Genomic DNA, 26,466 nt, shown 5'->3' with positions numbered 1-26,466 from the left:
ATAATTTTACTGTAATGCACACACACACACACACACACACACACTTTCATTCATTACTTCATGTACTGTACAGTACTGCACATACAACATAATGGAAATTTCTAGAGATATCCATTACATGGTATGCAAACACACACACACACACACACACACACTTATTTGATCTCTCCGATGAGGCCCAACTTGGATTCATTACATTTCCCTCCATTACTTTATTAAGTGCTTTATTATTAAACTTTTGATGATACACACTGAAACTGACCCGACAGCAGACGGCTGCTGATCCCAGTGTTGAATAACACACACACACACACACACACACACACACCATACGGCAGGTTGGTATCCCTCTGAAGCCAGTAACCCATTAACTCACTCTGTTATTATATTTGATATGTATATCCCTGTTCTTATAGTCATTAAGACATTTGACCGGCCACTTTCATTAACTGACATAAAGTCAAACCTCAATAGTTCAAAAAGTCGCAGATAAATAATGCAGACTCGAGTCCAACACTTTCATATCTATGACTCCCGTATTTATTCTATATATTATGGAACACATTTACATAAAGGGACGAATGTTTAAATTATAGGATTAAATTATAAAATATATTTTTATAATATAAAAACTGTACAGAGGAGACTAAAGAACCGTCTGGGACATTCACTGTTCAATGAAGTCAGTGTTCAATGTTGAGTAAATGAAACTAAAAAAATGTCTCTACTTGAGATCCGATGTGAGAAGTTAACAGTTAATAGTTAAAAAAATAATACCAAATAGATAATAGAAAAAAACGTCTCAATGAAGATATATCAAGAAAGACCAGGTTCTTATTTACTCTCTATTATTATTATTATTATTATTATTAAAGGGTTTTTGTAAAATTATGTTAAGAGCTAAAAGGATTTCTCAGCTGCAGAAACCTAATGAACCTAATGAACCTGATGTCCTGATGTCTAATGTCCTCATGATATTTAACTGATGTCTTCCTGCTTAGTAAAACACGGTTTTTTTTTTTTTAATATGAGAATTGTAACATGATGTACCACACTCTAAAAAATAAAACTGTGCTGTGCTCAATTTTTTTGGTGAAACATTTTTACACTTAAAAATATTGAATAAATATAAAAAAATATAAAAATCATGTAAAATATACTTTATGAATTGAGTACAAGTCAGTAAAAAATTAAGTAGACCTGAATAACTATATTTAGTACAATGATGTACAAAATTAAGTAAATGTAATGAAAATCAGAAGTTAATGCAAAGTGAAAATGAGTAAAATAATGGAGTAGATATAATTGAAATGGTAGAAGATACTGAAAATTATACGATTATTTAACAAACAAATGTGCTACATTTACTAAATATTTTAACTGAATGAAAAAAAAAAACAATACACACATTACCATTTTAATTAAACATTTATTTGCCAAATTTGACAAGACATGAAGTCTAAACTCAACCTGGTTTACATGCAAATGACATGTAACAAGATCATAAACAAAGAGCTGAATTTGTGTTATTAGTAAACAGTTTCAGAAACAATACTCCTGCCACAAGTATTATACAGTTAACATGAGGAAAGTAGACTTTTGTATTAGAATCTAATGAGTCACATTTTACATCTGAAAGATTGCACACCTTCACACTTCAGTTTCCTGCAAACTGTGGGATCCATACAAATGTGTGTGCAGACCTTCTCAGGTCTTAAAGAAGCAATGACAGTCTAAATGAACACAGGACACTAAATATCCATGACCAACAGTACGCATGTTAATTCTCTCGATAATGATCGAAATTCCTTTTGATGATGCGACAAATGCACACAGGTTACACTGCCATCCCATAATGCTGGCACCTAAAAAAGGAACAATAGTATACAAGTAAGTACAAGTGTGACTGTTACTGTAAAGTCTACCAGACTGGTAAAATAGTACTTCTGTTCAAATACATACTTTTTGGACTAATATACATCATCACACTGATCTACGAGTGGTGTTTAAGTCAAAGCGCGACTTGTGATGAAAATTCTCTAAAACGAAGACGTTAAACTGATTTGATTTTACGTAGCCCATTGCTGGTAAAATTCCGGTGAACATTCCAGTGGAATGCTTTTACACAAAATGGACTGCTTTGATCACCAAAGGCATTTTGCTCTTACAGAACAATGCACAACCCCATACATAGAAAAAAATATATAGAGAGAAATAAAGGGGGGGGTTCTGTTATTCTGCACAATCAATGGTCCCGCTTTGACTTGAACGTCCCTTGTACATGTTTTTGTCCCTTGTATAAAAATGATACCCAACTTTATTTATGCATGACCATCAACTATATAAATTTTTTAGTTTGGTAATGGAAAATCTAGTATACTCAAGTAAAAAACTTGTATAGTCTAGACTTATTAAAGTTAAAGTGAAATATTTCAAACCTTGTTTTAATTTCTATCTTTGATTTAATGGTTACACATTTAATACTTCTGTAACATTTAAAAAGTTGACATTTACCCCCTTTTTTTCCTCCATTCAACTTCTTTATTAGTCGTGTTGAGGCTGTGAAAGAGATATAGAAAATATATAACATGTTTCACACAAAATCAATCAGTTTTAGTTTCTTTTACTTACATATCAGAACATACATAACATTGTAAATATAAATATTTAAATTTCATATTACTTTCTCCCAATTCTAATTCTGAGAGAAATGTTGTATTTTCACTAAATCTTTATATTTCATAGCTTTAGTTACTAGTACAGTACTTAGCACATTTATTTTATAACATCTGCTGCTGCGTGCTCAGTGTTTAATCATGTTAAAAATACTCATATACAGTAACGGATAAAACAGTACCAGAGTCCGGACACTGCACCTCATTTCTGCTGTTTAAACCGGATTTGTTCTGAGTTTCCTCCTTAAAGTGTCGGAGTGAAACGAGCAGACTCGCGGTTCAGTGTGTGAGGTGTGTAATGTTACACATGCGGTAATAATTTGAACATGCTAGTTTTATATCCTCTCCACAGTGGCGGTAGGCTGCGCAAAATCACTGCATTTGGCGGGAAAAATTCAAATATTGCGGCCCAACCGCGACCGGTTACACCGAGAAACGCGGACATGCACGCGCTGCTGCTCGGTGTTAAATCTCTCCTTTTACACCAGAGTTTAAGTGTCTGTATTAAACACGCTTTAGCTGAGTAGTTCGGTGGTTGGAACAAACAAGCTAAATCACACTGAACCCCAGGACTGGCCTGTTGCTAGCTATCGTTAGCTCTGGAGCTCGGCTGTGACAGGATTCAGAACAGTAACTCACACCCTATAAAGTTGTGTGTGCAGGCAGACAGAGTCATTATTACAGTAACTTGTGTTAGCTGTTTACTCACCAGGATTTGTAAGGAGTGTTCCAGAATGTTCCAGGTGCTTCATGTCCATTCTCACATCCTCACAGCCTTCTTGTCTCTGATGTTACACCAGACTTCCCATGAGCACTTGCACAGGGCAATTTACTCAATTATTATATAGTTTTTGTTGTTAAACATAAAAAATATTGAGTTGGAATAAGTGATAATTGTAGTTCTTGAAACTAATCAGTACAATTACTCCATTAACAGATATTTTGATTGAAATGTATCAAAAAATATTAAGTGCATGTTAAAAATATAATTCAGTTAGTCAAATACAGATTTTTACTAGTGAAGTAAACTTAAATTATAGTGTAAATTTAAGACAAAGTGAATAATTGTTTTTTTAGGCATTTATTTTGATTTGTCTAACTCAAACAATCATGTATGTGACTTTTAGAGATTTTATGAAAAGAACATAACCTTTTTATAACTGTGAAATTTACAAGGCCACAGAATCATTTTTTAGAGTGCATGTGGGACTGTAACGTTCATGACGCGGTGTTCAGCGTGACGAACCCCAGCAGGTCGATGGCCACATCTGCAGCGTGACTTCACTACCACTTCAACACACATTTAAAATGTTGAAATGAAACTTTTGCACACTGACAGACTTCTGTTTCTAATCACGTTGTGCATGGAGAGAGTCGTGCGAGGGGTAACAAGCACACGGACACAAAAGAACGTGTCTGTGTTCGTGTGTGTGTGTGTGTGTTACACCTCGTATGACTCTCCATGCACAAAGTGACAGATGGTAAAGGTGAGATGAAGATGGAAACTTGACACACATGGCATGATACTAGATCCAAAAATTGAGTTCTCTTGACATTAAGTCTGTGTGTGTGTGTGTGTGTGTGTGTGTATACAGTATGTGTGTGAGCAAGAGCCAGAGTGTAGAAAGTGTATGACCTCTTACTAAACACAATATGAAACCACACGCGGCCACACACTTTCTCACACACTGAAACGTCAGAACGTGTGGATTGATATTAAGCTCCAAACGATGTAACTGAAGCCGACGCAGCGCTCGGGGACGAGCGAGGTGTGTTAACAAATAACGAGCTATGACTCAATTATTAACACTTCAGTCCTCAGTCCCAGGTCAAAGAAGGCCAGGTGGAGTTAATGAAGGACATTTTCCAGCTCAGGGCCCAGATCAGGAAAGAAAGGGCTCAAGTCTTGGGGCTTGGAGCTGGGGTCAGGGGTAGCTCAGTGGTTAAGGCATTGGATTACGGTTCGGAAGATCCCAGGTTTAAACCCCACAACCACCAAGTTGCCACTGTTGGGCCCTTGAGCAAGGCCGTAACCCTTAACTGCTCAAATGTGTAATGAGATAAAAATGTCGCTCTGGATAAGAGAGTCTGCCAAATGCCTAAATGTAAATGTCTTCCACTTGATGACCATGATGGGTTTGGACTCGGCTGATGCAGGAACACTTTCTTAAACACCTTTCCTGTTATTTTCAACTTTCAGCCTCATAATGCACAAATGTAGCAGAGACCGGCTTATCATTATCTGTTATCACAGAACTATGAGGATGGGTTACCTGTTGAGTCTGGTTCCTCTCAAGGTGTCTTCCACTTGACATCTCTGGGAGTTTTTTCTTGTCACCGTCACCCTCAGCCTGCTTATCAGGGACAAACTTATAATATAAGTTTAGATATATTATTATAATTAATATTATAATATAATTTATTAATTTCCTGTACATTTTTATTTATTTATTTCCGTATATAATTATTTTTTAATTCTGTAAAGCTGCTTTGTGACAATGACCATTGGTAAAAGGGCTATACACGGTGGGGCAAAAAAGTATTTAGTCAGCCACCAATTGTGCAAGTTTTCCCATTTAAAAAGATAAGAGAGGCCTTATCAAATTCAACATCAAATTCAAATTTTATTTGTCACATACACAGTCATACACAGTACGATATGCAGTGAAATGCTTATAAGACCGCCGGTGACCTTAAAAAGAAAATAAAAAAAAACTATATATAAGGAATAAATATTAATAAAAGAAATAAAATACAAAGGAAAATAAATGTAACTAGTAAAATTAACAACTGTACAAATAAGGGCATGTAAAAATAATAGAATATAGGAATATGGGGGGGAAATATATATATATAAATTTTTTTAAAGTGTTTTAAAGTGGCATTGAAATGTCTTAAAGTGACAGAGTGGCAAAGTGTCATGTGCAATGGCTTCAGATATGTAAATATGTATTGCATGAATGTGTCCATGATTGTCCAGTCAGTGTCAATGTTTAAAAGACATTAGCTCCTGTGTGGTGTGATGTGATTGAGAGACCTTATCGCCTGCGGGAAGAAGCTCCTCCTCAGTCTCTCTGTGTTGGCCTTCAGGGAGCGGAATCGCTTCCCAGACCGCAACAGAGAGAACAGTCCATTGTTGGGATGGCTGAGGTCCTTCACAATCTTCCTGGCCTTGGTCCAGCACCGCTTGCTGTAGATCAAGTGCAGGTCAGGGAGCTCAGTGCGGATGATGCGCTCAGCTGATCGCACCACCCTCTGTAGAGCTCGTCTGTGCTGCATGGTGCTGTTTCCAAACCAGGTCGTGATATTTCCCGTCAGGATGCTCTCTATGGTGCAGGAGTAGAAATTCCTGAGCACCTTAGAGGGCAGTCTAAAGTCTCTCAAGCGTCTGAGAGGTATACCTCATAGGTATACCTTTACTATGACAAACAAAATAAGAAACAAAAATTTAAAAAATCACATTGTAGGATTTTCAAAGAATTTATTTGCAAATTATGGTGAAAAATAAGTATTTAGACAATTACAAAAAAGCAAGATTTCTGGCTCTCACAGACCTGTAACTTCTCCTTTATGAGGCTCCTCTGTCCTCTGTCAGTATAAAAGACACCTGTCCACAACCTCAAACAGTCACACTCCAAACTCCACTATGGCCAAGACCAAAGAGCTGTCAAAAAAACAAAATTGTAGACCTGCACCAGGCTGGGAAGACTGAATCTGCAATAGGTAAGCAGCTTGGTAGGAAGAAATCCACTGTGGGAGCAATTATTAGAAAATGGAAGACATACAGGACCACTGATAATCTTCCTCGATCTGGGGCTCCACGCAAGATCTTAACCCGTTGGGTCAAAAGGATCACAAGAAATGTGAGCAAAAACCCCAAAACCACACGGGGGGACCTAGTGACTGACCTGCAGAGAGCTGGGACCAAAGTAACAAAGGCTACCATCAGTAAGTAAGTAAGGCTACCTGTCTGAAGTTTGCTAGAGAGCATTTGGATGATCCAGAAGAGGATTAGGAGATTGTCATATGGTCATATGAAACCAAAATAGAACTTCTTGTTTGAGGGAGAAAGAATGCTGAGTTGCATCCAAAGAACACCATACCTACTGTGAAGCATGGGGGTGGAAACATCATGCTTTGGGGCTGTTTTTCTGCAAAGGGACCAGGACGACTGATCCGTGTAAAGGAAAGAATGAATGGGGCCATGTATCGTGAGATTTGGAGTGAAAACCTTCCACTGAAGATGAAACGTTGCTGGGTCTTTCAGCATGACAATGATCCCAAACACATCGTCTTTAAAAATCCTACAATGTAATTTTCTGAAAATCCCCCCCCCCCTAATTTTGTTTCTCATAGTTGAGATATACCTATGATGAAATTTACAGGCCTCTCTCATCTTTTTAACTGGGAGAACTTGCACAATTGGTGGCTGACTAAATACTTTTTTGCCCCACTGTAAATAAAACTGAATTGAATTAAAATAAATTCTAGAAAGACATGTACCAAGAAAGGTCAAACAAGTCCATATACAAATTCCCAATCAAGAAAGACAAGTCTAAGTAAAGACAGAAAGTGTCGAGTCAGGAGAGAAAGGTCTCACTGTAAGAAAGAAAAGTCCCAAGTAAAAAAGTCAAGTCTAAAGTAAAGTCTAAATATGGAAAGGCAAGTCTTAAGTAGATAGTTAAAGAAGGACAAGTCCCAATTCAGAAAAGAAAGATTGCAAGAAAAACAAATCCCAGGTCAACGAGGAGAAGGACCAAGACTAGAATGACAGAGGAGCATCTAGTCCTGAGGAAAGGAGAATTAACTGATTAACAGATAAAGTAGTTTGAAAAAATATATAAAAATATGAAATAATAATAAATATTTTATTCTTTACTTCATAATAATAATAATAATAATAATAATAAAAGATCCAGTTATTCAGTGACAAACTTAAATTTTTTATTATAACAAATTATTTGATTCGCTTTATTTTTACATTCCATGCTCAAACCAAAGATAATGCATAAAGGAGAGAGATGCTCATCATGCAGAACTGATATATCGAGTACATACGCTTCCTCTGAGAATTAATATGCAGAAAATGCAAATACCATTGGGGTTATTGTACAGTGAAGCTCATCATCAGGCAAAATAATAATAATAATAATAATAATAATAATAATAATAGTGATAATAATAAAAGTATTCAGTGGTGTGTTGTGTCACATGGACATACACCGATCAGCCGTAACATTACAGTGCAAAACATTCATTGTTCAGGTTCCACACTTAGCAGCGGATCCTTTGGGCGCTGTGGATTGCGGGGCGGGGCCACCACGGTCAGAACTGTTTGTCTGGTGCACCACATGGACACTCGGTTGGATGGGGATCTTGAAGTTTGAAGGTCAGATCACCAACCTTGTGCAGCAGGCTGTGGTGCACTGGATGTGCTGCTGCCTTTCTATCACGACCAGCATTCACTTTTTTCAGTAATTTGTTCTGCATTGGCGTTACCGTTGGATCTGAGCCGACGGGCCTGCGTTTGGGTGAGCCTTGAGTGCCCGTGATCCTGTCACCGGTTTACTGGGGTGTAATTCATAATCAATGTCATTCAATTCATCTGCTGGTCGTAGTAATGTTGCGGCTGATCAGTTTATTTTTAATGAAGGATCATTTTGTAATCTTTATAGTAATTCAGTTTTGTGCAAAATTTGTATTCAATGGGGAAAAATCTAATACATATTTCAAATATTTAACAGGGAGCCGAACGTATAAATGTATAAATAAATAGATAGATAGATAGATGGATAGATAGATAGATAGCATGGCATATTATTCTGATAATTGAAATTAAATTTCACATTTTAAAGGGAATAAATCAGACTAGCTGCATTGCAGTCACATTCAGGAATTACAGTAATAATAAAATTTGTTAAAAAGAGATTTTTAAAAATGTGTTTATAGAAATAAGTGTTGAAGGGATTTTTCACATCTATTATGAAAAATTGTGATGAAGTAAAAATTGTTTTGAAAACCATGCAAAAAAAAAGTGTGCTTATGTGCATGCGTTTATGTGTGTTTGTGTGTTTGTGTATGAGCGTCTGCACGTGTGTGTATGTGTGTGTGTGTGTTGCATAATGTCTGGAGTTCCTGTCATTGCTCACCACTAACTACTCCTCATTTATCATTAATGAGTGTAAAATACACACTTAGGCAAATGTGAAACAGTATAAGCTGCAGGATCGCACACACACACACACACGCACACACACACCTCTATAACTGCATCTCTCTGCCCTAATGACTCATGAGAAATGTTACGATCTTGATCTGTGTATAGACTTTAAACCGGGATTAAGGAGTTTGGGATTTTCTTTTTTTTTATGATTTTTCTGAAATCCTCAGAAATCAAAGAAAAGCATTCACGTGCTAAAAGTCTTTCTCTTCAGACATTCATAATGTGAACACATTTCATTTGATACCTTTTCCTTAGGAAAAAAGAACGATAAACTTTACCATGCACGAAGGTAAGAAGAAATACAGAACGTTGATTCTACTGGAAAGAAAAAAATATATATATACAGTATAGAAGTTTATTGTGCATCTACTAAGGTGTGTCTAGTCTGGAACAGCTCGAGCAAATGCTACCTTCATAATGCTACTGTTTACAACAGCAATCCACTTTGCTCATTAAAATGCCACGAAAAAAGGTTTCATAAACACCCTGATAGTTCGCCGTGATCTTAGACGCGGTCGAGTCCAAACGTCTGGCTGTAGAGTTCTTAGATATCAAACACCCACCCTTCTCTTTCACAACTGGAGCAGTCTGGGAAAACTCCTGGAGGATTAAAGTTCTAGGACTTAAAACTCTGCAAAAAAGTAAAAAAATTTAAAGACCTGTACTAAATTGCTCTTATGAAGGGAAATGAACTTGCGTCTCTTGTTTTAAACACAAGCCTTGTCATCGTCTCCTCACTCCTCCGAGCTCCGTTCATGCTAATGTCTACGGGGAAATGATAGTTAGCTTAGTTTCTTATCTTTATTTCAAGTTTAAGGGATCGTCTTTATTTTGATGACGACGTGAACGGACATCTGATCCATTTAGTCAAATTTTAGACGTTTAAAAAAAAAAAAAGATTTTTTTTTTCTTTACAAAAAAATGCCAGATTAGAAAATGCTATTAAAGTTAAGACACTGTACAGAGATTGGTAAATAACATAATATATCCTACTGATTACGGATTTTAACAATTTATGATTAAGAAATAAATTGCCGTAAGTTTGTTTTGCATAATATTTCTCTGTGTTGGATGCTGTATTGTTATCGGGACAAAAGCAGTATTTTTAATAAACTTTTTAAAAATTATTTGGTTATCATTTTTATGTCTCAGATCATTAATCTTTTAGGATAGTCCTGCAAGAACATGTGACCCTTAATAATTAAAGAAAAAATCTGATTGGTTTTCCCAGAATGCCACCAGACAAAGAAGTGTAGTACTAGAAGCAAGAGTACTAATAATTCTTCTCAAATAAGAATTTGCAGACTCAGACTTTCAGATCCTCCTGTGCGTAATTTCAAGGCAAGCTATTCGCGTGGTATACTGAGTATCGATTGAGTAAATAAGGAGTAATGCACAATCAACATGCGTCTTGCATAGTTATTAAGTTATTTGCGTGGGTGAGACAGAAAAGACAATCCCTCATCACACAAAAAATGACCACTGCAAACAGTTTTGGATATAATTTCTCTATAGTCTATCAGTCTATCAGGTCGAGGCACCAGGAAGTTTCAGAGCCGCTGCTTTCGTGTTGAGTTGCAACTTCAGGCTTTGTCGATTCTGATTCTGAAGTCTCGACGTCTTGGTTCTCCACAGATTCGTCGTCCGCGAGCAGGCACTCGCGACTTGTGTGTCCTTGGCTCAAATCTGACAACAATGCAGCGTCTTGACGCTCCTCCCTGACTTCGTCTAGGACTGTATCCGGAACATCACTGTCCAGTTCCAGATTTGGTTCGCTAGTGATCGGGGGATTGTAGTGGATTGGATTCGTGTGATTAGCGATTAACAGGGAGTGAGTGGACGTCGGCGCGCTGGAAAGTAAATGAAGATCTAAAGAGACTTGTTTTGGTTTGTCTCGGTTAAACAGAACGGGCTGAGACCGACTGATGCTGGCAAGGGTGCCATGATCCTGACCTGCTGCTTCCTGGTTCTTGTATCCTTTTGCTGGATAGAAGGAGGAGGTCGTGGTGTTAATGTTAATCAAGCTCGAATTACAGGACGTAGGATCGCAGGTGCTGGTAGGATTAAAATGAAGAAGGTGTCTGAAGACTTCAGGTTGTGCAGGGGCTTCTGTCTGACCTCCACCTGCAACACCACCATCACAGTTTAGTTAAGGTCTGGTGTTATACAGTAAGCTGTAACAATGCCTAGCTGTAGAGCTAACTCTCAATGGGTGACATGATCTTTAAGCTGTTGGTTTATTGTACTAAAATACACATTTGATGAAACAACAAACTCTCACTTAAGGTGTTTTTAAGGTTGAAAGGAAACCAGATGAGCTCGAGGGAAGCTGAACATACAGTAGATAACATAAAACATAAAAACAGCTTAGGGTGGAACCCAAACATGGGCGGCAATAACCGTACCATTTAAAGTAGCCTCCTTGATCTAAGACAACAAATATGCAGTTGTTTTGTTGTTGTTGATTTTTTCCCCAGCCAACCGCATCTTTTCGAACTGCTCGCTCACGCACTGTTGGGGGCGGTGTAACACACTCTGAGGAGAGTGCTATCCGCTCCTTCCGCTTGCGTGAGCTCACAGACGCCCTGTGATTGGCTGTAGAGCTGTGATTGATGTGAGAGCGCTAAGTGCCTCCCATCTCACCCTGGCTGCAAGAGGTTACAGCACCACCCGGGAATCGAACTAGCTTTACCAAACTTTATAGCTAAACTTTACCCCTGCGTCACTGAAGGGCAACAAATGTGCAGTTTGATTGGACGTACTTATTTCTGCTGCGTGACTCCACGTGCTTGTCCCGACATGGAGGACGTTCTCAGACACAATGTGATCCACTGCATGATGAGGTGGATGATAAAGGCTTTGGGCTTCCTGATGAACGTGCACACCGGTGGTGTACGCCGATGTGTTTGTGTGCGCCGTGTGGACTCCGTAGGGGTAGGAGGACATTGGGGTGCTGTAGTGGTGAGCAGCTGCTTGTGCTTGTAAAAGGTGCATCATGTGATGCAGGTCCTTGGTGAGCTGAGACACTTCTTGGTTTAGGCTGAGCATCTAGAGATGGGTGAGGAACGGAGGTAGACTTTACTATCAAACACAGTTCACACTTCACGTCCATGGTGTGAAGGTTGATCCATTCATGTGATGTTGATGCATGAAATTTGCACAAGGCTGAAATGTTTTATTAAAGCTGAGAAGAGACGTGAGGATGAATGGAGGGCAAAAGAAAAAGATGGTGAGGGATGAGGCAGGGATTATTTTTTGCAGCAGCAGCACACCTCATGGAATTATCTGCAGTGCAGAAACCCCGCCGTGTCTTAATGCATGCTATTCCTCACTGTACCTGCATTCCATCTGTGTGTGTGTGTGTGTGTGTGTGTGTGTGTGTGTTATTTTGGGGGCTACAGTTTGTTTGTCATTCCCAAAATACAGTCAAGAATATACAGTACACATGAAACCCCTGTACAGGTGGATTGGGACGTGTCCACACTGCGCTGAGGGTGTCAGTGTCCTGTGATTGTATGCTGTAGGTATGAAGGAGTAGTGTGCTATTTGGTGACATTGTATGCTCGAGTGTGTGTGTGTGTGTTTATATGTTTATACCTTTTTGTTGAGTTGAGTGATGCTCTCTCGCACCTCCTCGGTCTCATGGAGCAGCGTGCTGTTCACCTGAGAGTCTAGAAACAACATGAAAAACAGATGACAAATGAGATTAAGGAAATAAAGAGAGGGGGAGAGAGTGTGTTGTGTTTCCTGTCCTGTTGCATTAGTGGATTTTAGCGTATCAGTGGATCTGAACGTGAGTTGGTACTTGAAACAGCATATTCGTGTGTATGTGGGTGTTACACAGTCCTCTTAGTGTACCTTTTGCCGTACTAGTGCTGGTCCTGCTGTGCTCGGTGCTGAAGTGAAACATGCGTCCATTATCCTCGATCCCATCAACTACCCTGTCTCACACAAATACATAAATAGCATTTACTATCCATTTAAATTCAAGCATGATAGTGACGGATAAACACACTGGATTTTCCGTGGTGATACAAACCTCGGGCTGAGGTCGGGCGGTGCGAAGCAGCTGAGTGTAGGAATGAGGAGTTTGTTGGGCTTCCGTGTGGCGAATCCCTCCTGAGCTGTAGGAGGCGCATCGTGTGAAGGATGCTCGGACTTCGGGTGCGGTTTCGGAGACACGCTTTGACAGGTTCCTCTCACCGGGGAACGGCAGCGCCGTAGAGCGTTAAACTGACGCAGCTCGCCGCCCAGCAGGTTCCCCAGGTTTGGGAGGAGAAGGTTCCGGCGGGATCTGGATGCTGGAGAGAGGTGACATTGTTCGTCCAGATCTCCGTCTGTTTCGATCATGCAGGAATGCTTTCCGTCTGTCGAGTCCACTCGATTATGCTGGATTTATTTAAAATAATAATAATAATAATAAAAAAATAAATAAAAAAAAATTTTTTGAGTTGACTTGTTCTTGTTAATTACAGTGCTTTGAAAAAGTATTTTTTACCCCTTGACCTTTTCCACATTTTGTCATGTTACAACTACAAACAGAAACGTATTTTACTGGGATTTTATGTGACAGACCGACACAAAGTGGCACATAATTGTAAAGTGGAAGGAAAATAATGAATGGTTTTCGGAATTTTTTACAAATAAATATCTGAAAAGTGTGGTGTGCATTTGTATTTAGCACCTCCAAAGTCAATACTTTGTAGAAACACTTTTCATTGCAATTACCGCTGCTAGTCTTCTGGAGGGTCTCTACCACTTGGATTTAAGTCTAGACTTTGACTTAAACCATTCCATTGTAGCTCTGTCAACAACCCTCGTTAAGGGTTGTTGTCCTGCTGGAAGGTAGACCTTTACCCCAGTCTCAAGTCTATTGCAGACCTGTATTTGGTTCCATCCTTCTTCCCATCAACTCTGACCAGCTTCCCTGTCCTGCTGAAGAAAAGCCACCACCATGCACAACGTCAGTTTTCTGTCACACATAGTGTTTTGCATTTAGGCCAGAAAGTTCTGAACAGAGCACCTTCTTCTGTGTCCCCCACATGATTGTTGCAATCTGCAAAGGGGACTTCTTATGTCTTTTTTTGTTTCAACAATGGCTTTCATCTTGCCACTCTTCCACAAAGGCCAGATTTAATAGTTGGCCGTGACTAATAGTTGCTCTGTGGACAGATTCTCGCACCTGAGCTGTGGATCTTCTGCAGCTCCTCCAGCGTTACCCTGAGCCTCTTGGCTGCTTCTCTGATTAATGCCCTTCTCGCCCGGCCTGCCAGTTCAGGTGGATGGCCATGTCTTAGTAGGTTTGCAGTTGTGCCATACTCTTAAAATTTTTGAATGATGGATTGATCAAGTTTGCATATATTTTTTATAACCTATATATATATATATATTTAATCATTTTTCTTCCACTTCACAATTATGTGCCACTTTGTGTCGGTCCATCACATAAAATTCCATAAAAAGGTATGAATACTTTTGCAATGCAAGACAGATCTTCATAAAATTAAAATGCAAAAAAATAAGGTTTTGAATGTATTATGTTACAAATTCGATTCTATCACATGATTAAATTCACAAAATCATGTTATTGATTTAATAAAATACCACCTACAGTACATTTTAGTGTTACAGTCTATAATCTATAGACTACAATACATTTGTAATTTCAATTCAAGTCATCTTACGTGTGGGAACCTTGGAGAACGTGAGAACCTCGCAATCCCCTAAAGGAAAAAAGTTCAACACTGTAAACACACACTAGCTCAGACTTATACAATAATAGATAAATAAAAATACTTTTACATTCATAAAATCAGCTTTGAGACTGTAAGAGTGCTGATGAAAGTTTAGGGACCGCGGGCTCTCTGTGATCTCATTTCCGTCTCAGCGTTTCAGCCCCTACAGTGTTTACTTTAATCACGGTGATCAGATTAGGGGTGTTTACGCTGTTACACAACACAACTCATTACAAATGCACAATATTAAACAGAACAAATAGAACATATTAGCCTGAGAACACACTCTTCATGTGCATGATTTACAAGTAACCCGCTCATTTTCACACTTCTCTCTGGTGCCCAATTAACCGCCTCGTCTGAATTTAATAAGAAACTAACGAGGGCTTTAGCGAGTAATCAGGACATCGAACGCTTCGAACCCACGGATGATTTAAACCTTCCGAACCCACTGTGCTTTAATCAGACGCCAGCTCCCTATAGGTAGGCAGCAGGGTAAAAGAGTGCACCTCAGAGATGTAGATAAATCCCATAATTCTGTTCATTTTAGCTAAACATGTCTGTAGAACATAAACAGAAATCACTTGAACGTATGCTTTATGTTATTGCATTTAAATTTGTATTTGTTTGTAATCATGGGATTAAGGTTTTATTAAAATTAGCAATAACTTTTAAATTTATGTTCATATACAGCGTTCGTTAATATTTAATCTGATTCTGAATAAAACAAAAAATGTGCTGTAAATGCTTCAGTCATTTATTTTTCAGAATGGCTTTTGTGTCTGTGTGTGTGTGTGTGTGTGTTCACCTCAGCCTCACTGCCCTCTCTCAGGTTGTAGGTGAGGTTGTGGTGGATGTCGTCGGTAAACACGCTGGCGTATTCAGGGTAAAGTTCCAGCACCTCCCTCAACCCTTTAACGCTGATGTACTGCAGATCACAATAAGTCAGCGCCTTCACATCCGCGTTCGTCTTAATCACGTGATCATGTCCCGGCAGGTCCGAGCCGATCAGGTCGCCCTTCCCTGCAAAGGCATCAACGTTAGTTAGGTACTTCTGCAAAATGTGATCTTCACTTGGTACAGGCTAGGAGTTAGCGTTACAGTAAACAGAAACATGTAAACATGCTAAGACAGGAGCTAGCACCACAGTAAACATGCTAAGCGGGGAACTAGCTTTACAGTTAACAGACTGAGAAAGGAACTAGCATTATAGTAACAGGAACTGGCATTACAGTAAACATGCTAAACCAGGAAATAGCATTACAGGAAACACCCTAATTGTTCATTTAACTATTATTAGACATGCTAAGATTCACACACTGATATGTTTATCTTCCTGTCGAGACACACAGAGAGAATCACAGGCTTGAACTAAACTAATCTGTACTGTATAAACTGACGATAGGCTAAGACCATCGGTTATTGTTTATTACACTGTTGTAACACAGTTATAAAACTGGTTTAAGCTTAAGACTGATCTGGCTGATCTGAAAATGGCTGAGTGTAGAATATTACACTCTTAGCTATATAACAATGATAAAACACAAACAGGAAATACAGGTGATAGAATGCTAATCTATATGTTACATCCAACTCACATGGATGAATACCATTATTATTTACGTCGTTGTAACATTGATAAAACATGAAATCAATGAAAAATAATATGAAAAACTGTGCAAAGATGCAAAGTACGCTATACAACAACAAATGCCACATGATTATTTTTATGGTGTTATAAGATATTAAAAGTAAACATCCTGGCAAAGTGAACAGGAAGTACAAACCCAGTATAGCGAGCACCATGCTGTCCTTGAGCACCTCCAGGGAGCCTGAACAGACGAAGTAGTTAGCGTGAAGTGCGTCTCCCTGGCGGATTAGATACTCGCCCGGTGCGCAGAACGTGGTTTTAATGTGCAGGGATAACGAACGAAGGCATCCACGACTCGCGCCTTCAAACACAGGAAGCTGCAGGATATCCTTGTTCAGGTGCATCGCGATGTCAGCCCGGAGCTCATCCGGAAAGTCGTGCAGGAGCTACAGAGGAAGAAGAATATGAAGTACCAATGGATCAAACTTCACTAAGTCCCAACTGACTGAAAGATAATAAACAATTAAAAGGTTCCTGGTTAAGATTTATGGGGCAGTGGTAGCTCAGAGGGCTAAGGTACTACGTTACTGATCGGATAGTCGGCGGTCCGAGCCCCAGCTCTACCAGGTTGTCATTGTTGGACCCTCGATCAAGGCCCCTAACCTTATCTGCTATCATGGTAGACCCTGGGCTCTGACCCCAGTTACGCTGGGATATTCATAGTAAGAATTGTATATGTGACAAATAAAGGCTTAACTTAACTTGTGGTCAGTGCTAAGTGTTAATATTGGCTAGTGAGAAACAAAAGTGAGTTATTTTCATCTGTTGTGCTCACCTACGTACATTCAGAAGTGGAGAGACATTGCTAGAATGTAATTAGCCATAATGGTCAGCAAAGTGACAAAGTACACCAAATCCCATCCTTGAGTAAATTCTCAAGAAGGCAAATACTCCTGATGCATTATTAGGCATGTCACAAGAAAAATGCCACAATTATGTATAATGGGCAAAATTCCCACCTTAATTTCTACACACCCATGTGGTTATGTAATGCAATTTCATGCAGAAACGTACTTAAGTAAAAGTACAGATATGTTCTGTACTATGTAATAGAGCAAAAGCAAAAAGTCTAAAAAAACAATGTGGCCATATTGCTGTTTACTAAACAATGTGAACTTGTGAATGTGAATTTACTTGACATCTACATCTACATCTACATCTAGGCATTTGGCAGACGCTCTTATCCAGAGCGACTTACATTTTTTTATCTCATTATACATCTGTGCAATTGAATGCCTTAACCACTGAGCTGCCCCTGCCCCCTGACAATATTAACAAATTTACTTCTTAGGCCTGTAAATATAAATGAATGTTTTTCAAGTTCATAGACATTGTCGCTTACCTCGTTAGCATCGATGCCATTGTTAACGGACCACGTGGTCTGGAAATACTCGAGCATGCGCTGCTTCAGCTGCTGCGGCAGTCGATGGACACGTATAAAGTCCTTCAGATCCTTCATACGTGTGTGATAAAGTGAGCGGCGTGAATACATGCGCTGGATAATAGCCGTCACATTACCGAACACCACCGCATGCATGAGAGCTGAACCAGACGATCAGGAGAGAAAAAGGACACAGACGCACATACAGGAGTTAGCATGGCTCATGTGTAGCATTGTGTCTAGGAAGTGTCAAGTGCAACAGCTTATAGCTTCTAAAGTTAGCTAGATAAACACAAATTGAACAACACGATAATAAGTGCGACAGCCCATTGTTTGATATGCATTACTCTACACACTCACTAGAGACACCAGTGTCTTCTGTTAGGTTCTTTACAAAACTTTTTTTCTTCACAATAAGACTATATACATTTAATAAGAGGTTGAACATGTTTTCGTTCACCAGAGCTGATGTTTAACGGAGAAAATTTAGATTCATAGTGTTTAGAATAAATCAAACAATTAAGAAATCTAACATACTAATAGTGTCCAGAACCATTTCCTGTTTCTTAGATATAGACGTCTGGAGCTTAGCTCTTGCCTGGATCAAATCTGTCACTATACTGCTGGAGCTCGAAGGGTTCCCCAGGGCTCAATTTACTGCCCGAGTCAGCCCAATTTGTCTTGCTCCATCAATTCTCACCATTTAGATGTTACCCTTGAGTCGTGTTGTAGGAACTGGATTGATGATTAGGGGGACAGAAATTGGTGGTTGAGGGAGTGGGGGATCAGTGTGCAGTATGGATCATTACCTGCATGTATCTGTAGGCCTAATTAAGATATTGATGCGAGCAACACTGTAACGTTTACGTATGACGTAAATTTTTGCCTAGATTTTGGATGGATCCTTCAATCCCATAGGTCCATGTTTGATTGGTATTCAAGGTTGTCATCTTTATGTAAAAGAATTGTCCCATGAGATAATACAACTTGGCCAGTTTGCTGGGAAACCAACAGCAAAACTCTTCTTACATAGCTTGCTAACGTTAATGGTGAACTTGTCTTTCATAAAAGACAAGGAACATGGAGCATGAAAGTTTGCTCCTGTTGTTAAGCATGTACCTCCAATCAGCATGGTGCAGATGGAGAAGATTTTCTCAGCGTCTGTGTTAGCGCACACGTTTCCGAAACCGACGCTGGTGAGGCTGCTGAGGGTGAAGTACAGCGATGCGATGTAGGCACTACGGACAGTCGGACCTCCAAACGTGCTGTTCACATATGGGCTCTCCAACCGCTTTCCGAGCTCGTGCAGCCAACCTGGAATCAAACAGTGCATTTCGTAAAGAATTTAACCATTCATTAGTGTATGTGTGTGTGTGTGTGTGCATTCTTGTGTTACCGATGTCCCAATCTTGCTGATTTGCGTTGCGCTCCATCTCCTTCCGTCCAATGACGTACCAGATGCAGGCCATCCAGTGAGCGAGCAGTGCGAACATGGACATGAGGAGAGTGAGCACCATGGCGCTGTACTGGGAGTAACGATCCAGCTTCTGGAGCAAGCGCAGCAGTCGCAGCAGACGTACTGTCTTCAGCAGGTGAACCAGAGACGTCTAACACACAGAGGAGTGTGAGGATCTTCCACTGACTAGGTAATTAATTCTCAACTAAAACAGCTAAGAAGTTTATTAAATTCTATACCCCAAGTTTACATCATTACCCCTGACTCGTACAAAGCGCTAACACTGGAGATTCCTTCCATACGCATTAAATGTTAAATATATACATCTCCTTCTTCTTACTCGCATTTCAACTTCTGGTTTACTTACGACAGTGACGTTGAAGGCATAAAGGAGGTCGAAGGGCAGCGCAGCCACTAGATCCACAAAAAACCAGGTAGCAGCGTAATGGATGCAGATAGAGCGTGAATCATAAACCACCTGACCAGACTGGCTCACATAGGTGGTACGGAAATTCAGGATGATATCTGTGAGGAAAGCATGGGAGATGTTCATTGGAGAGGTGCTCCGGTTACGACATCAGATTCACAGCAGTTTTTCACTACAAAGACGCACTCACCGAGGATGAAGAGCATCTCCACAGCGATATCCGAGACGATGGTGCTCCTGGCCTCCGTGTCTGATTCGACATATGGCGTGAAACACACGTTATACGGCACGGTCACAGCCACATAGAACGTCGCAAGGAGGATCATCCAATCCCACAATGCCTTGCTGATGCTGTAGTGGAGAAGGATGAAGCGGGATTTCTGAACCGCCGCAACCTTGTACTCAGGCAATGATGGCTTCTCGAACATGTTCTAGGTGGAAAAACACATTTGTGTCAGTGACCTTTCTGAATTACACACTAATTACACACAATTACACACATTACTATTGGTTAATTCCATGGAGATTCAAGGATGTGGTTCTAACAGTATTTTTGCTTTGGGATCTTTTTTTTTTTTGCTCAGAGATTAATTTGCATACGCATCATTCTCTGTAGCACCAAGAAAACAATTGGTGTTTTACAGAGAATCTTTAAATGATTCCAAAGGAAACGATAAAAGCACTCTTTGGTTGTTTTCTAAAGGGAATCTTTAAAAGGTTTCCTGGAAAACCCTAGTAATAAATCCCAATAAATCTCTCAGGAAGGGATTTTTTTGCGTAATTCCAGAAATGAAACAGAAGAACCATTTTTGTTTGGAATCCAAGGAACATTAATAAACCTTTCCCATTGTAAATAAGGGATTTTACAATTGAGACAACAACCAAAATTGTGCAACTAATCATGGACTACAATAAGCTATTTAAAGATAGATGTAAGTATTTATTTCAAAAGTTCTCCTGTTGCATCGAGAATAACATCAAAGAACCTGACATGGTGCCTTCACTTTTAACCAGAATTTTTAAGTTTTGACCTTTAGTGACCTTTATGACCCCTGGAAACCCCCTTATTGCTTCCTGTAGACTAAGAAACTTTTCAATATCTCATGTCCTCCTGTCCACCATCTCGCACGGACTTTAATCATCACCTCCAATCACCTTCTCTTCAATTACAGCCTCATTAACCTCGACACTACAGGGACAAGCCTCCAGAGAGTCAGCGAAAAACCTCTATTTAATCATCGGCTGGCCGTAAATTCTGATTTCGGCCTGCTTTTTCAGCCGGGTGGTTTTGTGTCGAGATGAACGGAAGGTTCTATTCTTATTCGTTTGGTAATTGCGGCGGTATAAGAGGAAACAGAGTGAAATTCAAACGTTTCTGGCTTTCAGGATCGGCCGTGTACAGAATGCATTTCCATCTCATTAAGAAGGGCCAGTTTGAACGCGTGCTAATGAAAGATCAAAAAAAAAAAAAAAGAAAAGGATTTTTCCGCCTGCATTCTGATTGGTCGGAAGGTTGTGGTAACATAGATTCTTTTTTTACATAACTGTCAATCAGATGTCAGCTTCACTGCCTACAAAACACACTCCTTTGTTTTACTTTTCTGTAGATTTTTATTATATATATCTTTTTAAAATTAATATATATATTTTTACCTGAGAAAATATATATGTCACCTTGAGAGCCTTATTATAAAAAACGTAAATACAGAGCACAGTATGTGTGTGTCTATGTGTGTGTGTGTGTGTGTGTGTATTCAATTTAGCAGATAAAATCAGGAAGTAAAGTGAAAAAAAACATGCTGTACTGAACACCACAGCAGTTTCTGATGCTGGTAACCATGGCAACGACACACTAACGAGAGCGAAAGGTGGCAAACGAGGTGCGGCGTTAGCTACTTTATAATGACCCTGGTCCTTTTCATTTACCAAAAGCACTTCTGCTTGGTACACTTTAATCTTGCAACACATTTTAGGAAGGAGATTACAGGAGAGAGAGAGAGAGAGAGAAATTTTTATTTTTCGTAGAATCTCACAAGGCCACTAGCTGTGTCTCTGGCTTCATTTTAAACTAAGAATGAACAAGAGATGAAAAAAATGAGATTAGAGATTAGTGATTTGTTTTTCAGGGGTCAGACCGGATCTTTCACAAGTGCACAATCGAACTGAAACAAATGGTGTGTGAGATCTTCAAGGCGTAAAATCTGTGTTTTTGCCACATCGGTGTGTGTGTGTGAGAGACAGGTCAGTCAGCCCTAAAGAGATCGCTAGAAAATGGGTTACTGCTGAGTGTAGAATAAAGAGTGAGAGTATAAATGTGTGTGTGTGTGTGTGTGTGTGTCAGGGTGGCATTTGTAGCCTCCCTTTATTCTACAGCATCATTCAGGAAATGCTCGACACTAGTAGATGCTGCAACAGCAGCTATGTAAGATCTGTTTCTATTCATATCTATAAATCTATAAACACTTTGAATCGCACATAGTTCTTAATTTCTGTCCACCTTTGCGATAAACATCTTGCTTTAAACTTTCTTCTTCCTTTTACTTCCTCTGTTCATAAATGAGCCGTTTGAGGGTGACCTGGAAAGGGGAAAAAATGAAAAAGAAATGCCTCTAAACACCTGCTACAGCTTCTTAAATCTGGACCAGTCATTAATCAACAGTGCACACACACACGCATACACACGCACAGAAGAGGCAGATGATGGTGGAAACACAGAGGGAAGCGCAAGAAAGATTGATGAGTGCCGTAAAACTTTTAGATGTGACTTCAAGCTTCTAAGGCATGTGAGTTAGAGATCGATAACCATCACGATCTAATCCGAGAGCCACGCTTAGGCGGCGGCGGATAAAAGACTTACAAGGAAATGAGAAATAAAAGAAAGATAGAGGGACTGACTGAGTAATTTTTTTTAACCCAATAGAAAAAATAAATATATAATAAAAAGAATGTGTTTTTGAGCTTGTCGGAAAGGTTTGGGAAAACTGCAATCCTGAGGAACACAACAAATGCAAGTCTGTTCCTTCCTTAGTTCCTGTCTGATCAGGATCACACTGGTTTAGACTAATAGTTTCTGCTGTCCCTTTGTTGATTTTCTCAATGGTTTCTTGAGTGATGTAGCTGAGGTTGAAGAACTTTGAGAGAGTTGATTCTGAATGCTTTTGCTCCAGTTTCCATGCCTCCTTAAAGAATGAATGGTCATCGTCAACTAGAATGAATCCTGCACCTTATCTAGACAGGAAGTAAAGGCTCCCTACCTCAGACCAGACTTAGTGGTATGGTCCAGCAGTGCAAATGGTGTAATGACACACAGCAGCTGTCATGCACACTCAATCTGCGACCGGCACTAGGACCCGGAAGTAAAGCGGTCGCAAATCAGGAAGTATAAGAGGAGTAAACAAACCACGATTCAGCGCACAAACATTGAGTTCAGCCCATGTCGGTTCTGGTTGTCCATCATCGGTTCGTGAGTACTCACTTTATTTGGGTTTCGCTTTCTGATCTTGAGTGTGTGTTTATAGGACGCGGGTTAAATTTGTGTTTTTCCCTTGCTCCCCTTTTGTGAGAGTCCTTAGACTAACAAGCGTGGTTATCCTACCTACTCGCTCTCTTCCGCGTTTGGGTTCACCATCCACGCTACATTGGGCTAATCGCTAAAGCTAAGTCATCTGGTCGCCTAGGTTAGTTCATCCTGACAGAATGACTGAGCCCAAAGCGGTGAACCCAGCGGATTACGCGCATCTCTGCGACGTGGTTGACCAGCATGCCGAGCTAATCAATAAGCTAACCGGGGATATCGCTACTCTGTGCCAGAGCGTCCAAGATGTCGCGGCCTTGCGCCGCGAAGTCGCGGAGCTCAGGCGGGAGAACGCGGATCTCCAGGCGGATCTCTCTGGGCGGCTCCGCATCACCCCCCCCCCCCCCCCCCTCTACTGATGTCTTTCTTGCTTTACCAGAAAAATGGAATGGCACGGACGGGAAATGTAGTGTGTTCTTAACAGCGCTCGATCTGGTGTTTGAGTTTAATTCCACCAAATACTCCACCGATCGGCTACGCATTGCTCTTCTCGTTTCGTTGCTAACTGGGCAGGCAGCAGAGTGGGCCACGGCAGTGATTAAATCAGACTCAGACACCGCCCATTCTTATAATGAATTTACACGCCAGCTTCGACTCACCTTCGAACACCCTGCGGGCGAGGTGGAGACCGACACCAAGCTCTATCACCTGCGGCAGGGTGGATTGTCCGTGAGCCGCTACACCGCGGAGTTCAGAACCCTCGCCGTGCAGACATCTTGGGGAGACGCCGCGCTCCGGACATCCTACTACGAGGGGCTGGCGTCACGCATAAAGGACGAGCTTGCCGGACGAGAGCTTCCAGCCACGCTGGAGGGACTAATCCAGCTAGCCCTCCGCATCGACCAGCGCCTTCTCTCTCGTCCGAAGCCAACCCCGAGGACCCTGCCGCCTGCTTTCACCTCTCACCATCCTACACCTCCATCACCGACCATTTTCACTGCTGCCACCACTGGACCTGTCGGATCTCCACCTCCTGCCGTGGTTGACACCGGAGCCGGGGAACCCATGCAATTAGGACGCGCCTCCCTGACTACAGCAGAACGCGCACGCCGGTATCGAGAGGGGTTGTGTGCTTATTGTGGGTCCGCGGCACACCACCGGGCGATCTGCCCTCTTCGTCCGGGAAACGCGCAGCCCCGGTGAGCCGGAGGAGAAACTCACCGGGCTCCCTCCAAATCTCCAGCACCATCAACACAACCGCCTCTTGTCTTACTATTCAGGTAATCCTCCAATTTGGCCACAAACGAGTCAGAAGTGCAGCGTTCATCGACTCCGGTGCCGCCGGCAACTTCATTGACTCCACTTATGCCAAAGAACTGGGGGTAAAAATTGAGGCGTTATCCCAGCCAGTGCAAATCACCTCCGTCGACGGTCGGCCTCTGTCATCCAGCCCCATCACCCACCAGACTCAGACCATCACCCTCATCATCAACCAACACCACGAACCCATCCAAATCCACCTCACCTCCATTTCCTCACCTTCCATCATTCTCGGATACCCCTGGCTGCTACAACATGACCCTCTCATCTCATGGACAAAAAATAAAATCCTTCAGTGGGGGCCGACCTGCACTGAGCTGTGCCTACGGGACCCAGCTGGGACGTGTTCCACGGAGTCCGAGGCCCCCGATGTCGACACCAACGCTATTCCTTCCGCCTACCGTGACCTGGCTGCAGTCTTTTGTAAACGAAAAGCTACTCACCTTCCACCACATCGCCCTTACGACCTGGCTATAGAGCTGCAGCCAGGTTCTGTTCCCCCCCGTGGCCACCTGTACTCACTGTCGGCGGCTGAGACACAGGCGATGGAGGAATACATCGCCATTGCCCTTCGCCATGGAACCATCCGGCCCTCTTCGTCACCAGCGGCCGCCGGCTTCTTCTTCGTGAAGAAGAAAGGAGGAGAACTTCGCCCATGTGTCGACTATCGGGGGTTGAATAAAATCACCATCAAAAACCGACATCCGTTGCCGCTCACCAACTCAGCCCTGGACGCCCTCTCTGGTGCCACCGTGTTCACAAAGTTGGACCTCCGGAGCGCTTACAACTTGGTGCGCATCAGAGAGGGTGATGAGTGGAAAACGGCCTTCATCACTCCCACAGGACATTATGAGAGCCTGGTCATCCCCTTTGGACTATGCAATGCACCCTCGGCCTTCCAACAATTCATAAACAATGTCCTGAGAGACATGTTAGGCCGATGGGTGTTTGTATATTTAGACGACATCCTCATCTACTCTCGCACCACCGAAGAACATATCCAACATGTACGGGCAGTTCTTAAGAGATTGCTCGCTCACCAGCTGTACTGTAAGTTGGAAAAGTGTGCTTTTCACCAGCACTCCACCACGTTCCTGGGTTTTGTCATCTCGTCCCAGGGTGTGGCCATGGATCCGCAGAAACTGGAAGCTGTCCGTCATTGGCCCCTACCCAGGACGCTCAAACAGCTCCAACGGTTTCTGGGGTTTGCGAACTTCTATCGTCGCTTTATCCGGGGCTACAGTACAGTTGCAGCACCACTAACCAGTCTGACCAGGCCCTCCTCCCATCCCTTCCATCTCACTCCTGAAGCCATCTCCGCCTTCCAAGAACTCTGTCATCGCTTCACCACGGCACCCATTCTTCTTCACCCAGATGCCAACCAACCGTTCGTTGTAGAGGTGGACGCGTCCGATGTGGGCGCTGGCGCTGTTCTCTCTCAGCGAGGTCCAGACCAGAAGCTACACCCCTGTGGCTTCTTCTCCAAGAAATTCGACCCCACTCAGCAGCGATACGGAGTAGGGGACCGCGAGCTGTTGGCCATAAAGTGGGCCTTGGAGGAATGGCGTCACTGGCTCCAGGGCGCCAGTGAGCCGTTCATGGTCTGGACGGATCATCAGAACCTCATCACCATCCGGAATCTAAAACAACTCAACCCACGACAGGCACGGTGGGCATTGTTTTTTGAACACTTCAATTTCCATCTGTCATACCGCCCGGGCTCCAAGAACACCAAGGCCGACGCCCTCTCTCGTCAACAAGAAGAGGAGATGCCCCGGGCGGACCCCGTGCCTGTCATCCCCACCTCACGGATCATCGCACCCATCCACTGGGACATAGAGACAAGGGTTCGCCAGGCTCAGGCTGCGGAGACTGGGCCGGCAGGTGCGCCGCCTGGACGACTCTTTGTTCCTCAGCGTCTGGTCCCCGAAGTTCTCCAGTGGGGCCACTCCTCGCCCGTCGCAGGACACCCAGGGACTCGGCGCACACTACAGTTTGTGAGACGGGCATTCTGGTGGCCCACCATGAGAAGGGACGTTGAAGAGTTCGTTCAGGTGTGCCCGGTGTGCGCCAGGGCTAAGGAC

General features: G+C 41.8%; 1 protein-coding gene across 1 annotated transcript in view; it reads right to left on the bottom strand.

Annotated features, from left to right (window-relative positions):
• Nucleotides 1–9,845: 9,845 nt before the first annotated feature.
• The window catches only part of kcnh4b (potassium voltage-gated channel, subfamily H (eag-related), member 4b), a 34,565-nt gene continuing 17,944 nt past the window's right edge, over nt 9,846–26,466 (bottom strand). Inside the window, exons 5-17 of the mRNA XM_053511494.1 lie at nt 19,739–19,979; nt 19,489–19,646; nt 19,062–19,272; nt 18,785–18,979; nt 17,627–17,826; nt 16,421–16,670; nt 15,442–15,656; nt 14,583–14,621; nt 12,938–13,287; nt 12,757–12,839; nt 12,496–12,569; nt 11,661–11,946; nt 9,846–11,022 (exon numbers count right to left, since the gene is read on the bottom strand). Coding sequence (XP_053367469.1) covers nt 10,418–11,022; nt 11,661–11,946; nt 12,496–12,569; nt 12,757–12,839; nt 12,938–13,287; nt 14,583–14,621; nt 15,442–15,656; nt 16,421–16,670; nt 17,627–17,826; nt 18,785–18,979; nt 19,062–19,272; nt 19,489–19,646; nt 19,739–19,979 — 2,907 coding nt within the window. The 3' untranslated portion in view covers nt 9,846–10,417. The remainder of the gene's footprint in view (nt 11,023–11,660; nt 11,947–12,495; nt 12,570–12,756; nt 12,840–12,937; nt 13,288–14,582; nt 14,622–15,441; nt 15,657–16,420; nt 16,671–17,626; nt 17,827–18,784; nt 18,980–19,061; nt 19,273–19,488; nt 19,647–19,738; nt 19,980–26,466) is intronic.

The sequence above is a fragment of the Clarias gariepinus genome, chromosome 14 (genome assembly GCF_024256425.1).
Source record: "Clarias gariepinus isolate MV-2021 ecotype Netherlands chromosome 14, CGAR_prim_01v2, whole genome shotgun sequence".
Lineage (NCBI taxonomy): Eukaryota > Metazoa > Chordata > Actinopteri > Siluriformes > Clariidae > Clarias > Clarias gariepinus.
Note: the sequence above shows the minus strand (reverse complement) of the source record. Positions and strands in the feature narration are given on the sequence as shown.